Genomic DNA, 20,155 nt, shown 5'->3' on the forward strand with positions numbered 1-20,155 from the left:
ATTATTTACTTTTAAGGGTTTACATGGCATGGCTCCTCCATATATTACGGATCTCCTTCAGCAACACATGCCTTCTAGACTACTAAGGTCTTCGCAGAGTTTATTTTTAGTGATCCCCAAGTGCTGTCTGAAGTCAAAGGGAGATCGGGCCTTTTCAGTGGCAGCACCACGGCTGTGGAATATCACTACATATCAGGTCCTGTACATCAGTTAAATCTTATTTGAAGTCTCACCTTTTTTCACTTGCTTTTAACTGTGCTTAATGTTGGTTCTTATTGTATGTGTTTTTATATTTTCTATATTATGTATTTATATGATCTGTTTATGCTATAATGTGAAGCACTTTGGTCAACATGTGTTGTTTTAAATGTGCTATAGAAATAAAATTGATTTGATTGATTAATTGATTGATGAAATTGAACATTTTAATTTAGCACTAAATAAATTCTTTTTACATATGTTTGTGTCATTTATATTGGTAAATTTGTCTCAAACTCAAACTCAATTCTTAAACCTCCTGAGACCCGAGCATATTTCTCTATATCTATTTTTTTTCTTCACGATTAGGTGTTGCTAGACACCTGCGAACACGCTTGTACAAACGCTTGTTGAGGGAGCCATGATTAAAGCAGATTAAATTTAATTGTCTGCTAGATTAAATATCTGGAACATATGTGAGGTGATATCAGGAAACATACATACCACATCATTTAAAGTTGTGATTTGTCATTAAATTAGAGTGCACCTGAACATAAGTACCAAGATGAATACTGTAGTCTGATATTTATTTAACTTAAGCATATAGTTTGGAGCTTTGTAGATTGTTCTCCAACGTAATGTAATTCAATACATTTTTTAAATAATGAAATAAATACAGTGTGTGTGTGTGTGTGTGAGAGAGAGAGTGAGTGAGTGTGTGTGTCTGTGTGTCAGTGAGTGTGTGTGTGTGTGACAGTGTGTGTGTGTGTGTTTGTACCTGCTACTCCAAATAATGACATAATTGCACAAAATGAGAGTAACACAACAACAGACCAAATTCTAAACACTGTAGATTCAGTAATGTTCTCATGGTAATGATTCACCGTCTGAAACAAAATCAGCTCAAGCCAAGCTGGTGTTCCCATATAAAAACATTAAACCAGACCAGGTGGACCAGTGGAAACCAGCCTGGTGGCCTGCTAAGACCAGCAATCAGCTTTTCCGCAGAGAGCAGAACATTTCAGATTTCAGCACTGCAAACGGGAATATTTTAAGCACTTGCAGCTCTTGCCCTAAAAACATTTTCCCATTTTACTTTTTATCTCTCTGCTTGGAGCTTTTAACAACTGAGCACACTTCCTGCACTGTGAGCGGAACACCATGAGCGTGATGCACAAAACACCTGATCCCGATCTTTGCTTACAGAATTCCCACAAACGAAATGAGTGTGGCGGGGAATTACACACACACACACACACACACACACAAAATCACTGGGATATTGTGGAAAACAGATAAAATAGAGACAGAAAAAAAGAAAAGACAGAAAAAAAGAGACGGACTGAAACAAACAGCTCAAAACAAAGTGAAATTCTGAGAAAGGAGATGTGTGTGTATCGTTTGATTAGCTGGACACTGAATGCTGAATGTGAGTTTTCAACAAAATACAGCTGTGTATATGATGACATAATTTCTTTTCGGTGAACTACCCCTTTACAGAGAAATGAAGACAATGTGTGTGATTATGGAAATGATGGTTATGATGATACAACATCTTTAATTAAGAGTGTTTGAGGAGTCCACTGAGAGAACAGCATCATTAATGAGCACAAATAATCATCATCATCATTACACTCACAGTCAATTCAGATCAGCATTTCTCATCAAAACACGCAAGATGAGAACAAGGTGAAGTCAGATTAGCAAAAACACATCAGCAGGAGTTCAGAATGACCACAAACACACACACATTCACACACTCTCTCTCTCTGACACACACACGCACACACACGCACACACTCACACACTCACACACACTCACACACGCACACACACGCACACACACACTCACTCACTCACTCACACACACACACACACTCTCACACACAGGGTCTAGAGTTAGTGTCCCAATAAAAGCTTTTCTGACCTTTTCATCTTCATAAAAGACACACAACACAAATCTGCAACACACATCAGAGTCCAGATCACACAATGAAAGTAAATGAATAAAAGTAACTTACTCCAGTTGCTGTTGTTGAGCTCAAATCACTGAAACACACACACACACGATCATAAATACAGTTTGATGAAGAAGATGAAAAAGAGTGCTCGTGCGGGATGAAGACTCACCCAAAAGTCTTCAGAGATGCTGAGGAAGAGCAGGAAGGGAATCCGGAGGAAGGTTTTAATTCTTTCTGTCACTTCAGCCACAAACACGCGCGATGAAGAGGAGTATGATGAAGAATATCGCCTTATTCCACAGCGAGAGAGTCCGCCGAGCGACCGACACGAGACACAGAGAGAGGGAGAGAGACGCGGAGAGGAGATACCTGACTGACTGTGTGTGTGTGCTCGGGACACACACTCTGAGCGCACCTGCTGTTCCGCGTCACGCCGCTGGGCGGCGCATGTCCGATCATCACAGCTGATTTTAATCTGACGAACATGAATCTTAATATTCATTATCAGCAGCTCATGTGTGTGTTTATTATCTGTTCATCCACTGCAGAAGATAAGGGTTGTTTTCAATTCTGTTCTAGGTTATTCTACTGCTAAATTCTATGTTATATTCTATTATTTTCTGACCTATTCTATTCTGATACAATTTGTTCTATATTATTCTTTCTTGTGATATTGTTTTGTTTTATTTTATTATATACAAATCATTTTTATTCTACTGTATATACTACTATTTTCTATTTTATCCTATTCTGTTATTTTCTGATCTGTTCAATACTTTTCTATTCTATTCTGAAATGTTTGTAAATGATAGTATTGATAGCATGTTTCACATTTTTTAAGTGTATTCTATGTATGTAATGTATATTCTGTTCTATTGTATTTTATACAATTCTGTTTCATTCTATTATCATGTTCTATTCTATTCTATTATTTTTGCAATACTATCTTATTTTATTCTGTTCTATTATTCTATTATGTTTTATTAATTTCTGATCTGTTCTATACAAAAATATTCTATTCTATAAAATTGTTCTATTTTGGTCTATGTTCGTGTGTTGTACAGTGTCCTCCTGAGACCCCCGCGTGACTGCTCTGCATTTTTCATTCTCCTATTTCATTTATCTAGTAAAAACCTAATAAACATTTTTTTACAAATATGTGGACGGCGCGACTATGTTGTGAAATTTTAAATAATATCAAACTATAGAAAGTCAGATTTGTTTTTCATCAAATAGTTTATGATGTTTGCAGGAGTGTTGATTATTCATGTGTTTGAGACATTACAGACATTACATCATAAATGATCATAATTAATTCAGATTGAAAGTAATGTCCAGCATCATCCAATCACTGCCAACTATGTTAAAATAAAATGTATAGATTATAAATGTTGAATCTATGTACTGATGATCATTGTCCCATGTGTGTCAAACATGTTGAGTGATCCAAACATCATCTGCAGCTGAAACTGAACTATTGATCTGATTTTAGGAGTGAACGCACTTAACTGCATAGAGAGCTCTAGGATGCTCCCTTGCTCCCTATTTAGTGCATGACTTAACCTCCAGTGTGCTGTCTGTCTGCACTGGTCTCAGAACAGTTTGAAATGCACCTTATTTTCATCATAACTCCATATAAACCCTCTGAAAGCAACATTTATCAGTTTTTGGATGAACCCATTGATTCTCGGTGTTAAAATGTACAGTAAATTTATAGGAATGCATTTATTAATGTTAATTAATAAAACCGTATTGTAGTGATAGCAAAATAAAATATGACATAATGTATATTAAAATGAGGTGAAATGACCCACAGATGTATTCATGCTGAAAGTGATTCAAAATAATTAACGTTTGTTCTACTTTTGAGGAAATGCATTCTGAATTTGCACATATATAGGATATTTCAAGGAAAATGAGTCTATATTCACGTATGTGATCGTTGTGTTTAACGGTGTACCATTTTGCAATAAATCAATGAAATAAAAAAATGGCATATCAGAAGAAACTAGAGAATCTTTTAGTAACAACTTAATTAGGGTTCTCACCAGAAGTAGTTTAGTTGTAGTTTTGCTGTAATTTTGTTGTAGTTTTTGTTGTAGTTTTGTTGTAGATGTGTTGTAATTTAGTTTTAGTTTTGCTGTAGTTTAGTTGTAGTTTAGTTGTAGTTTTTGTTGTAGTTTTGTTGTAGTTTTGTTGTAAATGTGTTGTAGTTTAGTTGTAGTTTTACTGTAGTTTAGTTGTAGTTTTGCTGTAGTTTTGTTGTAGATGTGTTGCAGTTTTGCAGTAGTTTAGTTGTAGTTTTGCTGTAGTTTAGTTGTATATGTGTTGTAGTTTTGCTGCAGTTTAGTTGTAGTTTTGTTGTAGATGTGTTGTAGTTTTTTTTGTAGATGTGTTGTAGTTTTGCTGTAGTTTAGTTGTAGTTTTGTTGTAGATGTGTTGTAGTTTTGTTGTAGTTTTGCTGTCGTTTTGTTGTAGTTTTGTTGTAATTTAGTTGTAGTTTTGCTGTAGTTTAGTTGTAGTTTTAGTTGTAGTTTAGTTGTAGTTTTGCAGTAGTTTAGTTGTAGTTTTTGTTGTGGTTTGGTTGTAGTTTTGCTCTAGTTTAGTTGTAGTTTTGTTGCAGATGTTTTGTAGTTTTGTTGTAGTTTAGTTGTAGTTTATCTGTAGTTAAGTTGTAGTTTTGCTGTAGTTTTGTTGTAGATGTGTTGTAGTTTTGCTGTAGTTTAGTTGTATATGTGTTGTTGTTTTGCTGTAGTTTATTTGTAGTTTTGTTGTAGATGTGTTGTAGTTTAGTTGTGGTTTTGCTGTAATTTAGTTGTAGTTTTGCTGTAGTTTAGTTGTAGTTTGGTTTTAGTTTTGTTGTAGTTTTGTTGTACATGTGTTGTAGTTTAGTTGCAGTATTGCTGTAGTTTTGTTGTAGATGTGTTGTAGTTTTGCTGTAGTTTTGTTGTAGATGTGTTGTAGTTTTGCTGTAGTTTTGTTGTAGATGTGTTGAAGTTTTGCTGCAGTTTAGTTGTAGTTTTTTTGTAGTTTAGTTGTAGTTTTGCTGTAGTTTAGTTGTATATGTGTTGTGGTTTAGTTGTGGTTTAGTTGTAGTTTTGCTGTAGTTTTGTTGTAGTTTAGTTGTAGGTTTACTGTAGTTTAGTTGTAGTTTTGTTGTAGATGTGTTGTAGTTTAGTTGTAGTTTTGTTTTGTTGGTGTTTCTCCTAAAGACAAACTTTCAAAAAACTTTCAAGCAATGTTTTGTCAGATGACTCGTATAGTTGAAATTTGAACTCTTTACTGATAGCCTAAAGTCTCCTGAACTGAAATCAGTTGGTTTAAACTAAATGAAGATATGCAAAGCCTACACATGTTTTATTCTATTCTTTACAATCCCATTCTATTATAATATTATATTCTGTTATAATCTATTCTACTCTATTCTATTTCTTATGTATAAGTAACAAACAGTGATCAATAGTCTTTGTTTGTTTGTTCTTCACATCTCTCTTTGTGTGTGTGTATCTGTGTGTGTATGTGTGAGTGTGTGTGGGGTGTGTATGTTCTATGAGTGAGTGTGTGTGTATATGTGTGAGTATGTGGTGTGTGTGTGTGCGCATGTGAATGTGTATTTGAGTTTGTGTGTGTGTTCTATTTGTGGGTGTGCATGTGAATGTGTGTGTGTATATGAATGTGCATGTGAGTGTGTGTGTGTTTGTGTGTGTGTATGTGTGTGTGTGAGTGTGTACGTTTATGTGTGTGTGTAAGAATGTGCGTGTGAGTGTGTGTGTGTGTGTGTTGTGTGTGTGTGTGTGTGTGTGTGTGTGTGTGAGAGTGCAGGTGTGTGTGAGAGTGAGTGTGCGAGTGTGTGTGCGTATGAGTGTGTGTGAGTGTGCGTGAGTGTGTTGTGAGTGGGAGTGTGCATGTGTGTGAGTGTGCGTATGAGTGTATGTGTGTGTGTGTGTGAGTGTGTGTGTGTGTGAGACAGAGAGAGTGTGTGTGTGCGTACTCCACATCAGCTGGTCACACACACAGATGGACACGTCACTTACTGTTTGTATCAAACAGATTTAGAATGCACTCAGACCTTTCACTAGTTTATATATCAATTGAACACATTGACACTTTTTATTATCTTGTTTTATTCCGTCATTTGTAACATATTATATATTTTTAGTTTTTATATTGCTCTATTTTTCTTCAATGCTTTTGCAATATACACTTACGTATGTCATGCCAATAAAGTGTTCTGAGTTTGAATCAGTTAATTGTTTCTCTCTATTAATGACGTGTGGTTTGAGTTGTGTTTCAGACCGTTTTAAAAGCGACAACAATGAGTTTGATTTTTATTGATATCACATGATGAGAGTCCAGTGAGAATAATGAAATTACATGAAGATAATAATAATAATTTCAGCGCTGCTCACCTGCCACTCTTCTTCTGAAACATAAGACTGGAAAGGTCACTTTAAATTTAGAAAGAGTCAAGGAAGAGAGGGAGTGAGAGAGAGACAAACAGTTCCAGTGTTTTTTCTGCTAAAGATCAGCTCGGTCTTCGCTCCAGGGCAAACAAGAGCAGTTTCTGAACAAACAGGAAGTCTATATGGAGAAATATGGTGTGGAGAGAAATCGCCCAGTGGCATGTGCTGCATCTCACAACACCTTCTCCTCTGGTCATGTGAAGTACACTTCATGTCCATACTTGTTATTTCAGCCCAGTATTTCAAACAGTCACCCAAGTCATTCTATGTTCATTAGTAAATAAATAAAGTGTGTTAAACGTATTAAACTGCATTGTTCCATCTCTTGCTTAAGTACTAATTTTAAGGCTGTTGATTTCACATGTTAATTTAGTGCAATGAACTATATTGAAAATATTGTGTAAAAATTCACTCCACACAATGCTTTACTCAGCTGCAACAATAATGTTATGTTTTTGAAGGATCTGATATTATCACGAACGCCGGTGAAGGCGCCTCCTCAACCGGCCACCGGAGATCGGTTTCACCCGAGTATTGACTGTGAGACTACATTTCCCATAAACCCACATACCTGGCATGATTACGCTCCAGCTGACTCTCATTATCATCACCCTACTTAAACAGTGTTTACATGTTCATTCACTGCACATGTTCAGTCTTGTTTTGCTCCGGCTGCATTTCTGATTGCATTACTGTTTATCTGTGTTTTGACCCTTGCCTGATTACTCCTTTCACGTCTGTCTGCCGCCTGCCTTTTCTGAGTTTACGCCAGTAGTATGTATTATGTACGTTGTGACAAAAAATGATTTATGGCCCTGATTTATGGTTTAATTGCTGTACATTTGACCTTTCCCTCCGCCCCCCTCCCCTCCCCTCCCTCCGGCAGTTGTAGGCTACATGCTGTGATATGGCGTGTCTGTTCTGATACCCCCATATGTGTATTTAAAAAGGGTTAGGTTTGTTCATTGCAACTATTCAGCAAGTATTTTGTGATTTCCACTTGTGCAATGGCTGCTCCCAGCACTCCTAAAAAAAACAATGTTAAACGATGTAAAAAGACTTACTAAGATATATTGGGCTCAGAGGAGATGTCATGGTCCAGGCATGACCAGGTCTCTCCATGAGCCGTTAGAAGATCTGAAATATGAATTTCATCTAAACAACACACAGTTGTGTGTGTACGACTTTGACAGAACATCTTGTACTGTTAAGTTATTCAACAAGGGTGATGCAATGGATGAAGACCATTGTTTGTATTTCACGGAAAAGGACTGGGATGTATTTTACAATCGTGTTTGGAGGGATCTGAATAATGGAGCATCTCCAGAATCATTTCCAAGAGACCGTGTGTTTGGTAACCACACTATCAAGAGGGTGGCTGACCATGTCTACATACTTACCAGCGAGGACAAACAGGGTCTCAGTGACAGAGGGTGTCCTTTCCCAGAGACAGAGCACAATGAATGTTTCCAAATGAAGTTTTTGTTTCAGTGGAAAGATATTCCTATACTGAATGATGTTTTTTCAAAGATAGACAAACTGTTTAAATGGTGTGATGCAAATGACCAATACAATGTAATTAAGGTCAGCCTGTTTGACACCGAAAAAGCATGGGAGTGACCGTGTAACACCGCCCACCTTCTACAGACCTTAAAGGCTGGCGGTGACTGACCGCATTTCAAACCAACATTCAAACCAACATGTCTCAAGACTTTACTACATATCTTCCTGGGCCCGTCGCATCACCCAATGACCCAGATACTTCAGCAAGAGATGACCCCATTGTAGGGTCTTCTGACATCGGCCATTGGCTTGACAAGTTTTGCATGGAGCTTGGCTACAGCAATCTAACGTTCATTTCATCCCACGGATCAGGATGCCCACTTCCGGATGCAGCGGCTCTTAAGGGAGAGGACGACACGGATGGCATTACTGGTGTGAAGGGGTTCAATTTCATAAAAGCAGTCATAGTGGTCATTCTGGATCATCTCCTCGATTTAAAGTTAAAAGAGTTGTGCTACGGTTGTGAAGTGGATCACCCTAGTCAGATCCAGCACACGTGCTTGTTTGATCCTGACAAGTATTTCTTTTACACTCATTTTTAAGAAATTTCCAGTAAACTGTTTAAACCTGTGTTAAACCAAGTCATCGGCCAGGCTTTAAAACCATTTGGATTGACACCGCATCCTCAGAGAATCCATGGAGTTGTCGAAGGCGTGTTGTGTGAACTAAGAGAGGAGTCGAACATTCTACAGAGAGTACGTGAAATCCGTGAGAAGCTGGTGAATGATACCTGTGAACAGGCTGTCTACGACGCTGTGGACGGTTGGAAAGGCTGTTCGGCTGGGTCCAAAGTTTGATGCTAACAATGGGGAACTGCTGCGGAGCTACTGGCCTGATTACATTTATTCTGAGACATCGACTTCAATGTGAAATAACCAATATGCTGTATAAGATCATTAATGACGAACGTTCTGGACAAAACAAGCTTGTAAATGAACCCTATATTAACAAACGGCTGATTTGTCTAAAAAAACACATGGATATAGTCAGAGGTCTATCAAACAATTGCACTGAAATGATACAAGTCTATGCCTACCAGAATGATTCTCTCTGTTTGTTGCTTAAAAACATTCTAAATTCATTGTTTAATGTCTGTAAAATATCTGATATAATATGCTTATGTACATTTGTGACGGATACATGTGTGATGTTATTGTCAAGAAACGAAAGGAGTGATAGTCATGTCTTTGAAAATGTTGATACTCTGGTTAATTACCTGATTGACAAAAATACTGATACATGCGTTCATTTCCTACAATATCTAGACATTGGTTGATGTTGGTGTTTCTATTTGACTATTTAAGCATGTATTGTATGATTACCCCTGATTTTAAAATAAAAGGATGCTTTTATAGAATCACTGTTTCATTATTTAGGTGGTGTCTGATCTGTTAACATGACCGAGCAATTGCATAAGGTGTACTACACACCATCAAACCCCGGCTCTTAAGGGGGTGTGAGTAGATTAAAACGTGGTGTATTAGAGGAAAGTGGTGATTTGCTAAGTGATAAATAAGTTTCAGACTGGTTAGCCAGTCAAGATGCTTATACACTCCACAGACCACTGCGACATCATTTTAAAAGGAATAGGGTCGTTGTTTATGGTATTGATACACAGTTTCAAATGGACCTGGTAGATATGTCAATATATTCTACGGAAAATGACAATACTAAATTTCTTCTCACATGTATAGACGTGTTTAGCAAATATGCATGGGTACGTTGTATAAAGAACAAGACTGGATTGGCAGTGACCAATGCCTTTAATTCAATACTACAAGAGGATAGAATCCCTCAGAAAATTCAGACTGACAAGGGGAAGGAATTTTTTAACAAGCATTTCCAGCAACTAACTAAAAAACACAACATTTACCATTTCAGCACGGGGATTGAATTGAAAAGCAAGCGTTATTGAACGTTTTAATAGAACGTTAAAAGGACGGATGTGGCGTTATTTAACAGCTATAAACTCTAAACGCTACATCAATGTTTTACAAGACATTATTCAAGGATACAACAGTAGTTATCACAGAAGTATTAAAATGAGGCCTGTAGATGTCAACAAAGAAAATGAACCTGTCATCTATGACAATTTGTATGGTAATGTGTGTAAGAAGATGCCTGTATTTAAATTCAAAATCGGTGACGTGGTTAGAATATCAAAGATGAGGGGTCCTTTTACCAAGGGTTATGAACAAAACTACACAGATGAGTTCTTCACTATAACCGAATGTATACCACGACAACCACCAGTCTACAAACTATCTGATTATGATGGCGACGTTATCGATGGATCATTTTATGAAGAGGAGTTACAAAAAATTATTGTGGATAAGGACAAAGCTTTTAAAGTAGAAAAGATATTAGACAAGAAGAAGCATGGTAAAAGATCCATGGTGCTCGTACGATGGGTGGGGTGGCCTCCGAAGTTTGACAGCTGGGTTAATGAAAAAGCTGTTGTAGATCTACAAACCTCTTAAAGTATATAAAAATAAAACATTTGTTACCTGACTTCATTTCTGCAGTAAACGGTCATGGATGAAGCAGGGTTTTATGTTACATTGCCATGCAATGCTTCATTAGATCTTTACCCCGAAAACCGAATTTCAAATTACAGAACAAGATTAGCCAAACCTATAAACTTAAAAGGCCGTTGGGAGGTGGGTGTGGCTGAAATTGAATACCCTAGATCAGGGGTCCCCAACTGGCGGACCGGGGTCCAGGTCCGGACCCCAATACCTTTTTATCCGGACCTCTAAACATTTTTGTTAAAAAGTTTTGGAAAAAAAATAAAAATTAATTTTTACCGAAAGTAATTTTTGAACAGGCGTGCGCGCGGGCAGCTATGTCTGTGTCAGGTCCTTTGCAAGAGCCGGGGTCCGGAGAGATCACAAACTTTGGCTTGTACACACATTACTATGATATTCGTGAATGGATTATTATGGCTTTGTTAAAAATTAGAAAAGTGGACTCTGAAAACCGCATCTTTCGAGATGAGTGGACTGAAGCGTACGCGTTCATTTTGCCGTCATCGAGCTCTACGAGGCCCGTGTGTCTTATTTGTTCGGAGTCTGTTGCTGTTGTTAAAAGTGGAAACATCAAGCGGCATTTCGAGACAAGACACAAAACTTTCAATGAAAATGACCCACCAGGATCACCCGCGAGGACGAGGAAAATTTGTGAACTGAAAGGACAGTATGAGCGTGCAACACGGGTGATAACACAGTCCATTACAGCACAGCAACGAGCCTACGAGTGCTCACTTCGAGTACAGTGGATTTTGGGCAAACATAAAAAGCCTTTTACTGACTCCGGAATGGTGAAAGAATGTATGGAGGCGTTGGCAGACACGCTGTTTGAGGGTAAAGAAGGACAGCAGCTAAAACAAAAGGTTCGTCAGATTCCTTTATCATCCACAACAACAACAAGAAGAGCTGAGCTACTGTCGGAAGATGTGCAGTCCCAGCTTGACAGCGCCATCCAAAGTGCCCCGTGCATTGCGTTAGCTGCTGATGAATCAACTGACGTAAGTGACAACGCTCAGCTCTTGGTGTATGTCCGATTCTATCATGAGGAGACTAAAACATTTGTAGAGGACATTTTAGGCGTCACAGCTTTAAAAACGCACACCAGGGGAGAGGACATATATTTGGCCATAAAGGAAATGCTGACACAGAGGAGAATCGATGTAAAAAATGTTGTCTCCATCACCACTGATGGGGCACCGTCTATGATGGGAAGAGAAAAAGGTGCAGTCAGTCGACTGAAAGAGGACAACCCAGAGCTCTTGTCATATCACTGCATTATCCACATGTCTGTTCTCTGCTCCACACTTTCAGAGCACCACGCAGAAGTTATGAACACCATCACCAAACTAGTTAACTTTCTCAGGGCTTCATCAGCTCACCAGCATCGTCTGCTCAGGGAGTTTTTAGCAGAAGTAGATGCTCCTGCCAATGACCTGCTCTTGCACTCCAATGTCAGATGGTTGAGTAAAGGAAAAGTGCTGGCTCGCTTTTGGAAGATAAGAAAAGAAATTAAAGATTTCCTTGCACAACAAAAAAATCACAAGGCTCATGTGTTTTTGCACTTTTAGAAGAGGAAAGTAACATGGACACACTGGCCTTTCTGGTTGACATCACAGGGCATTTAAATGACCTCAATCTGAAGCTTCAAGGGAAAGACAATTCTGTGTGTGACTTGGTGGCTGCAGTCCAGTCTTTTCAGAGGAAACTGGACATTCTGAAAATGGATCTTGAGCAGGACTGTACACATTTTCCTTCAATGAAGGAGATACAGGAGATCAATGTCACTGCTCATTCTGACTTTATCCAAAAGTTGATTGAAAACTTTAAGGCTCGCTTTGATGGCTTTGCATTGGGAGATCAGCTGATGCTCTTTGTTAGGAGTCCATTTTTTGTTAAGAATGTTATTTCTTTCTCAAAGGAGGCAGTACATATGTACAAGTGGGCTAATGCACAGGCCCTTCAAATGGAGCTATTAGATTTACAGGCTGATGTAGTGTTAAGAGAGCAATGTGAATCCTCTGACCCTGTCACATTTTGGCTGCAGACTGTGCCAAAGGCAAAGTTTCCTGTACTTAACAAAGTGGCAGTGTACACATTAACAATGTTTGGCTCTACCTATAGCTGCGAGTCAGCCTTCTCTACGCTGACCATGTGCATGGATGTCTGAGAATTGCTTTGACTCCATTCCTACCCAGATTTAAGAGATTGGCTGCCAGTGCCAATGCAAATTTCTCACACTGAGCTAAGTTTAAAAACTAGCTTGTTTACAAAAATGTTTACTTTATTTTTTGTTGTACCAATAGAAGTATTGTTTAAAAATTTTTTATATAATGCATTATGAGGTGCATTATTTGTTCCCTTTTGCACTTTTGAAGTGCAATGTTTGCAAGTTTATGTGCAATAGCAGCTGTTCACAACACTGAATGCATTTTTCTTTGAGTAGTTATGAAGGTAAATCATTTGCACCTAATATATTAAGATTGTGACTTTCAGTCTTTATTTTTATGCTTCCTGTTGCTGTTATTGATGTTGAAAGGTTTGACATTTGAATATTTGCACTAAAATGAAATAATACTTGAATGTCCGGACCCTCGTTTACTGGGCTGATCGGGTTAGTGGACCTCTTGCCAATTTAGTTGGGGACCCCTGCCCTAGATCATGGTACACTATTACTGATGATGATGCGAAAGTCCAATTCAGAGAGGTTATCGACGGAATCAGCCATCTTGTGAAGATAAAGCTGAAAAGTGGTTATTATGACGAAGTTTTGTTTGTAATTAAGGAGCTAAATGCTATGCTACCTCGGCATGCACGTCTTGGCTACGATCATGTGAAAAACAAAGTGTTCATGATGGCGGCACCAGGAAGTTCCTTAACATTCCACGGTAAACTTGCCATTATTTTGGGTGTAATACCGAAGAAACCATTGGTAGCTGTAAATGATTATACTGGAAATGAAAGCATCGAACCCGGTTTTACGCCAGTGTACGCGCCACACCAAGCAGACATAAATGGAGGGTTTTACACCATGTACATGTACACAGATATTATCGAATATCAATCTGTGGGTGATGCACATGCCCCGCTTTTGAGATGTGTACATATAACCGGATCAGATCGTGAAATAGTCAGTGTTGCATATGACAGAGTACACTACGTGTCAGTGAATAAACATTCTATTGGAGAGATTTGTATTGAGCTCAAAGACGACAGAAACAGGGAAGTGTCATTTTCTTACGGCAAAGTCGTCGTTAAACTACACTTCAGGCCTGTGAAACAAACGATCCTTTAAAAATGGCATATTATAATCCGTACCAAATGGACCCCACTCATTATGTAAACTATTATAAAACTCAAACAGGCGGTGGAATGCCGGGGTTTTCTGGGGGAGGGGTCATGTATGGGGCGGGGCTCGGAGGCCTTTTCAGGGGTTTGTTTCGAATGGCTCTTCCGTTGTTAAAAAGAGGTTTCAGCATAGCCAAACCACACCTTAAAAACGCTGCTGAAAACATAGCCAGCGACGTTGTTACCAGAGCTATGACACATTCCTTTAATAATAATGATAAATCTCAAGACGGTTCGGGGTTAATGGTTATGTTACGTAAACGGAGGTCTAAACCACCTGGAATGAGGAGGGGAGGAGTGGTCAGGCGGTAAAGAAAACCAGGAAACCCCTAAGAAAACCGCAGTTAGGCAACGAAAACGAAAGAGAGCTGTGAAGCGTTTTTCATCTGTTAAAACTATATTCTAAACCATGGCACTACTACACACCATGTCCGAAGAGTGTATTAAATCCGAACTGGATCTGTTTACAGTACCGATGACTCAGACGGCTATTGAAAAAAACACATACATTGAAATCCCTCCTCTATCTGCGATATCGGACAGCGCTCCATTGGAATTTTTCATAGCGGGAATGGTGAAGATTATATAGATTTAAATAATACACTGCTTTACATGCGTGTTAAAATCACAAATCCGGACGGTTCAAATATCAGAGATGGGACTCCTGTTGGACTGGTCAATTATCCAGGAAACACTATTTTTTCACAGGTTGACGTATCGCTTGGTGATAGGTTAATTTCACAGAGTACAAACACTTACCCCTATCGATGTATTATAGAATGCCTTTTAAACTATGGTAAAGATACATTGGAAAGTGTTTTCTCAGCAGGTTTATTTTACAAAGATTCTGCCGGACATATGGATGCAGGCGATCCGGCAGGGGGTAACATTGGTCTGACAAAGAGGGCTGCCTTTAGCAACGAAAGTGCAGTAGTTGAGCTTTTATCACCAATACACAGTGATATTTTCTTTCAAGAAAAACTAATGCTTAATGGGGTGGACATTAAAATCCGTCTGACAAGAGGCAAAGATGAATTTTGTCTAATGAGGAGTGATGCTATAGCATACAAACTGCGTATTTTGACAGCTTCTCTGTTTGTTAAAAAAGTATCTGTATCACCAGGAGTGAGACTGGGGCACGCTCAAGCACTACTCTCAACAACTGCCAAATACCCCATTGACAGGGTCTGCCTGAAACATTTCTCCATACCAGCTGGAGGCCGTGTATCAAACTAGGAAAACCTGTTTTTAGGTACATTACCCAAATCCATCATATTGGGTATGGTCGATAATGATGCTTTTACAGGGGCATACGATAAAAACCCTTTTGCATTTAAGCATTACGATCTGGAGTTTCTAGCTGTTTATGTGGATGGTCAGCAACACCCCGCCAAACCATTACAACCTGACTTTGGAGCAGGCACCGCGTGCGAGAATTTTACCAGCTTGCACTTTCGTCTGGAAGACATCTAAAAACCAAGCGTTGGTAATCGACAGAGAAGATTTTCTGCAGGGTTATACACTTTATGGTTTTAACCTCACTCCAGACGAAGAATGTGGTCAACACATCTCGCTTGTTAAGTCTGGGAATATCAGACTAGAAGTACGTTTCAGACAACCGCTTCCAAGAACCATTAATCTGATTGTTTATGCTGTTTTTGACAACATCATTGAAGTTTCTAACCGAAGACAGGTACTTGTTGACTACTATTAATTGAAAACATGAATACCATACAACTTACAGCGGCTATAGACAGAATCACACAAAACACGCATTTTCTTGGAGTACTACCGTGTGATCATTTACTGAAGGACCCCTTAAGAACATTACCTACGTCAGCCATAATCAACACAGACCCTGCACATCTCCCCGGTGAACACTGGTTAGCAATTTACATAAATAAGGATGGTTCAGCATTTTTCTTTGACAGTTTCGGTAATAGTCCTGATTTTATTCGTTTTCCTGTATCAATCACTGCCTTTCTAAAAACGAATTCAACACGCATTCAATATTCAGCTAAACAAGTTCAGCATTTTATGTCTGACACATGCGGTCATCATTGTATTTTCTTTCTATATCATATGATTCGAGGTCGTGCTTATGATGATGTTATGATGCTTTATAGCGATGATTTAATTAAAAATGATGAATATGTATTGCATTTTGTGAAAAAACTAAGGATAACTCATTGTAATAGTACTACATTTAAGTGTATGCAATGTGTGCAAATGGGTGAAACGTTTATGTTAAACACATGATTTGTAAATGTTTGCTTCAAATAAATAAAAAGAGCACAATGTCAAATGTACCAATGTCATAGCTTTATTGAATACCATATGATTAATTTGTACAAAAATGAATATACAATTATACAATATCAAAATGACAGCCATACGTTTTGATCAAGAGACGGTGATTTAAACGGTGATACATCTGAATCCTTAGAAGAAGGCGTACTTAAATACATTCTTTGACCCGTAGAGGTAGAGGGCGATGTAGACGGTTTGGTTTTAAATGAACTTATTACACGTCTAACCTTATGGTTTGGCACTGTTGAATAGGGGATGTTTAAAGTAGCAATTGCCTGCAAAAACTCAGTCCATCCATGAGGTCTACGGTCATCCCTAATATTATGCGGAGCCGTAATACTCTTTACAAGATCCATCACGTGTGACCCCTGTATAGTAATGCCTTTAAATACAAACTCCCCCGAATCGTTCCAAGATGCCATTTCTTTGGCTTTAGACATTTTATCCATGATGTATCTTGCATTTTTCACACATCTCAATGGGACATTTTTCAATACATCTGCTATAATATCTTCAACAGGGTTAACAGATTGTTCTTTGTGAGACTCATTGGGGGATGTTAATGCAAGCGTTAATGTGTTACTATCTCGATCACCCTGTTTAACTACCGTTAAAAATCTTTGTAAAGCCGAGGTGTAAAGCTTAGCCTTCTCATGAGTATCTAAATTGTCTTTATTCAAAATATTTCTTATAACAACATCCAGATCGTCTTCCACGGTTTGTTGAATAGACTCTCGGGTATTGGACATCTTCAGTTTATCTATCTGGTTTTGAGACACTAAAAACAGCTTCTCAGCATACTCCATCTTCAACCTTGTTTAGCCGTTATCAGACTGGATATAAAGGGGACTGCTATGCTCAAAAGCAGAAGAAGAAATCCTCCTTTCTGGTTGAGCATGCGTTTTTTTGTGGACACACCAATCTTTTTATTGGCTATGTATTTAATTTCAGTCTTTCTCCTCTTCAACCGTTTGTGTTGCTGGTTCGTTAGTGGGATTGTGCCATAGAGTACATTAAATGCAATCTCACACAATGTTAAAATGAGCTCGTCAGATGCTGATTGCATAATAAGACGCCTTTGCATGGGGGTCGCTTTAAATAGCATTTTTAACAGGGGGAGGTTTCTAGATAGTCTAGCAGACATTTTACCAAAATCACGGTTTTCTTTTTTGAATGTAAACTACTGGCTGGTTTGAAAGCAACCCCGTTCTGAGACGAAAACATTCAGGGGTTTTTGCTTTATAGTCTATCATGAGGTATCCAAAAGGCTGGTTGGTAGCATCTTGATAGCATTCCATAAAATATTTTGTATTTCCGGGGTACATTTGTTTTCCCAACACATTTATCTGATTGTTATCACGAGGATTCTTAAACAATATTAAATAATTTGTATTCAAACTGATGGTTCTGCTGGATTTACCTTGGAAAAATAAATTCTGCACAATATAAATAGCGCTGAGGTTTCTATGGTGTACGTATTGAGTGAATAACTTTTCCACTTCAGAGTTTCCACTTGCCTCCTTCATCATGTCGTCAATTATTAACAGATTTGTTTTATTGACAGGTAATAAAACATCATCATTCAGAGATTGCGGTATTCCTTCCACAAATTTAATGTTATACAATTTATACAGTTCATCATACATAGGTTGCCAGCAATCATAAATGTACACAATGTTTTCAATCTTTTTAGAAATCATATTTACAGCATTTTCCAACAACATTTTTACAAAATAAGACTTTCCAGAATTTGAAGGTCCACTTATCACACATGAAAAAGGATGTTGAAGTCTAAAATCAAAACCATCAACCTCCCGCACACTGCGGTGGTTTAAAAAATTATTAGTAGCCATATGGTAGAGTTGTATAATCAGGGAATAGTTGCCTCTTATTATACACCACTTGAAACTTTTTAACAACTGACTTGTTTTGCAAAGTGAAGTTCTTTTTATTCCTCACGATGTTGTCTGTGTAGGCTAGGATGTGATTGGTGTCATGCGATTTTACATAACTGTCAACAAGACCGATCAAAGTGTCTAATCTAATCGCCATAGAATTTTCAGCATTCAAAGTTATACCCTTTGCTTTCATACACACTTTACCTTTTGCAGTGCGATATCCATATGTTTTAGGCCCTCCTGAACAAAATTCTGTGATGTGATCATCATTGCCGATTTTGTCAGTCAGATCTCCTAAATAAGGACCCAGCGGAGGTTCCCAATCACCGTCTCTAGAGATAAAGATAACGCTGTCTGTGTCGCTATACAACAATCTGTCACCCAATTTATCCATAAGGCTATACAATTCTAACCGTGCATGTGCTGTTGTAAAGGCCCCCAGAAATATATTCACATCCCGTGTGTTGTACATGGCTCCATCGTCATGTTTGTACTGCACCAGCGCAATTTCATCAGACACGAATGTGAAATATTTAACGTCATACTGACAGCCAAATATGATGTGAGCAAATTCTTCTGGGTCTTTCAAAAGTTTAGAAGTGGGTAGATTTTCTCTCATTGAAAAACGCCCCCACAGACTATTCAGCAACAATTTGTTGATAGATCTCTGAGCAGGTTTGTGACAGATCTTTGCAGGATCGAGTTTAATCCCTTCTTTTTTAAAGTAATCATCGATATAGGCTTTTTTGTCTGAATCGGTGACTACATGAGAGGGATAGTCTGATGCCTCCTGTTTAAATTTCAGAAAGGTCTTTACATAATCGGAAAACAGTGTTTCCGATATCTCTGCAAAGTGCCACACCTCTGAGACATCCATTACAAGATAACCCTTCTCAATCGCCTTCAACAATTCAATGCTCACCCAGCAGCCTGAGACAGACCTCTCCTCATCTGTATGCGTACAAGATGCAACATTGTTTTGTTTCTCAACGCATGTTCTGCATAGAGGAAACATAAGCTTCCCTGCACACCTGTTAGGAAGCACAGGATGAAGCAATTTTCGGGGGGGGTAGCATTGTGGCCTTAATAAGTCCGTAATAATTTTCAAGGGTTTCAAAATCCTTGAAAATTATTTCAGGATGTCCAACAGGATAGCTTTTTCGAGCCTGACAGTAAGGATAAAGACTCGTGAAATCAACATATCTGATCTTTTCATTTTCTGAAGTTTTGTGGTACAACTTGTAAGCATTTGTACGCCCCCCAAAGAGTGCATCATGTGGTTTCAGTCTCTCAGGTGCCGAATAAGTGGTCATAAACGCAATTACATGAGGGTCAGTTTGCTTAAGATTCTTCCATGCACACTCATGCATCACCTCAACGTCTAAACAGTATGCGTTCTGCAAAACATCAATCTTGTCATTAAACTGCATCCTGAGCACTCCAAAAGACACTTTTGACAGGGGGTTTACATAGTCAGATCTGTAACGACACTCGTGACCGTGGTGAAAACATCCGGCAAATTCTAGAGCTTTTCGTACACCATCTTTTTCGTAATATCCATCAACAAAGTACCCTCCAAATTTCACTTCACCGTGATTTAGCGCGTGGTGGATGTCTACATCACGTGTTTTTTTCACATACTCAAGCCATTCAATAGAGATGTTAGAGAATGTCTTATACTGATTGACGTATGCATTATTATGTGTCAGAGCCAGTGTATTTCTAGAGAGAAATTGCATCTTGAAAGCACCCATACAGCAACTAGCAAGAGTCACGTAGCTGAAAGGATCTACCTGCGTGCATCGTAGGAATTCATCTCTAAATTTAATGCATGCTTCACATAATAAAACGACATCATTCATGCAGTAGATGCCAATCTCTTTTTTGAA

General features: G+C 38.4%; 1 protein-coding gene across 1 annotated transcript; it reads left to right on the forward strand.

Annotated features, from left to right (window-relative positions):
- Positions 1–11,030: 11,030 nt before the first annotated feature.
- On the forward strand, positions 11,031–12,880 carry LOC127655783 (SCAN domain-containing protein 3-like). Its single transcript, XM_052143755.1, has 2 exons — positions 11,031–12,177; positions 12,282–12,880. Exons 1-2 carry the CDS (start codon positions 11,031–11,033, stop codon positions 12,878–12,880), a joined length of 1,746 nt encoding a protein of 581 aa, XP_051999715.1.
- The last annotated feature ends 7,275 nt before the right edge of the window (positions 12,881–20,155 follow it).

Source organism: Xyrauchen texanus, chromosome 2 (assembly GCF_025860055.1).
Source record: "Xyrauchen texanus isolate HMW12.3.18 chromosome 2, RBS_HiC_50CHRs, whole genome shotgun sequence".
In the NCBI taxonomy this organism is placed as follows: Eukaryota; Metazoa; Chordata; class Actinopteri; order Cypriniformes; family Catostomidae; genus Xyrauchen; species Xyrauchen texanus.

What these genes read in the sequence shown, in the direction of transcription:
- LOC127655783 (XM_052143755.1), top strand. Translation starts at nt 11,031, where the DNA reads ATGTCTGTGTCAGGTCCTTTGCAAGAGCCGGGGTCCGGAGAGATCACA. An exon ending in CTCCAATGTCAGATGGTTGA is followed by an intron (nt 12,178 to 12,281) that starts GTAAAGGAAAAG and finishes TTGCACTTTTAG; the next exon opens with AAGAGGAAAGTAACATGGAC.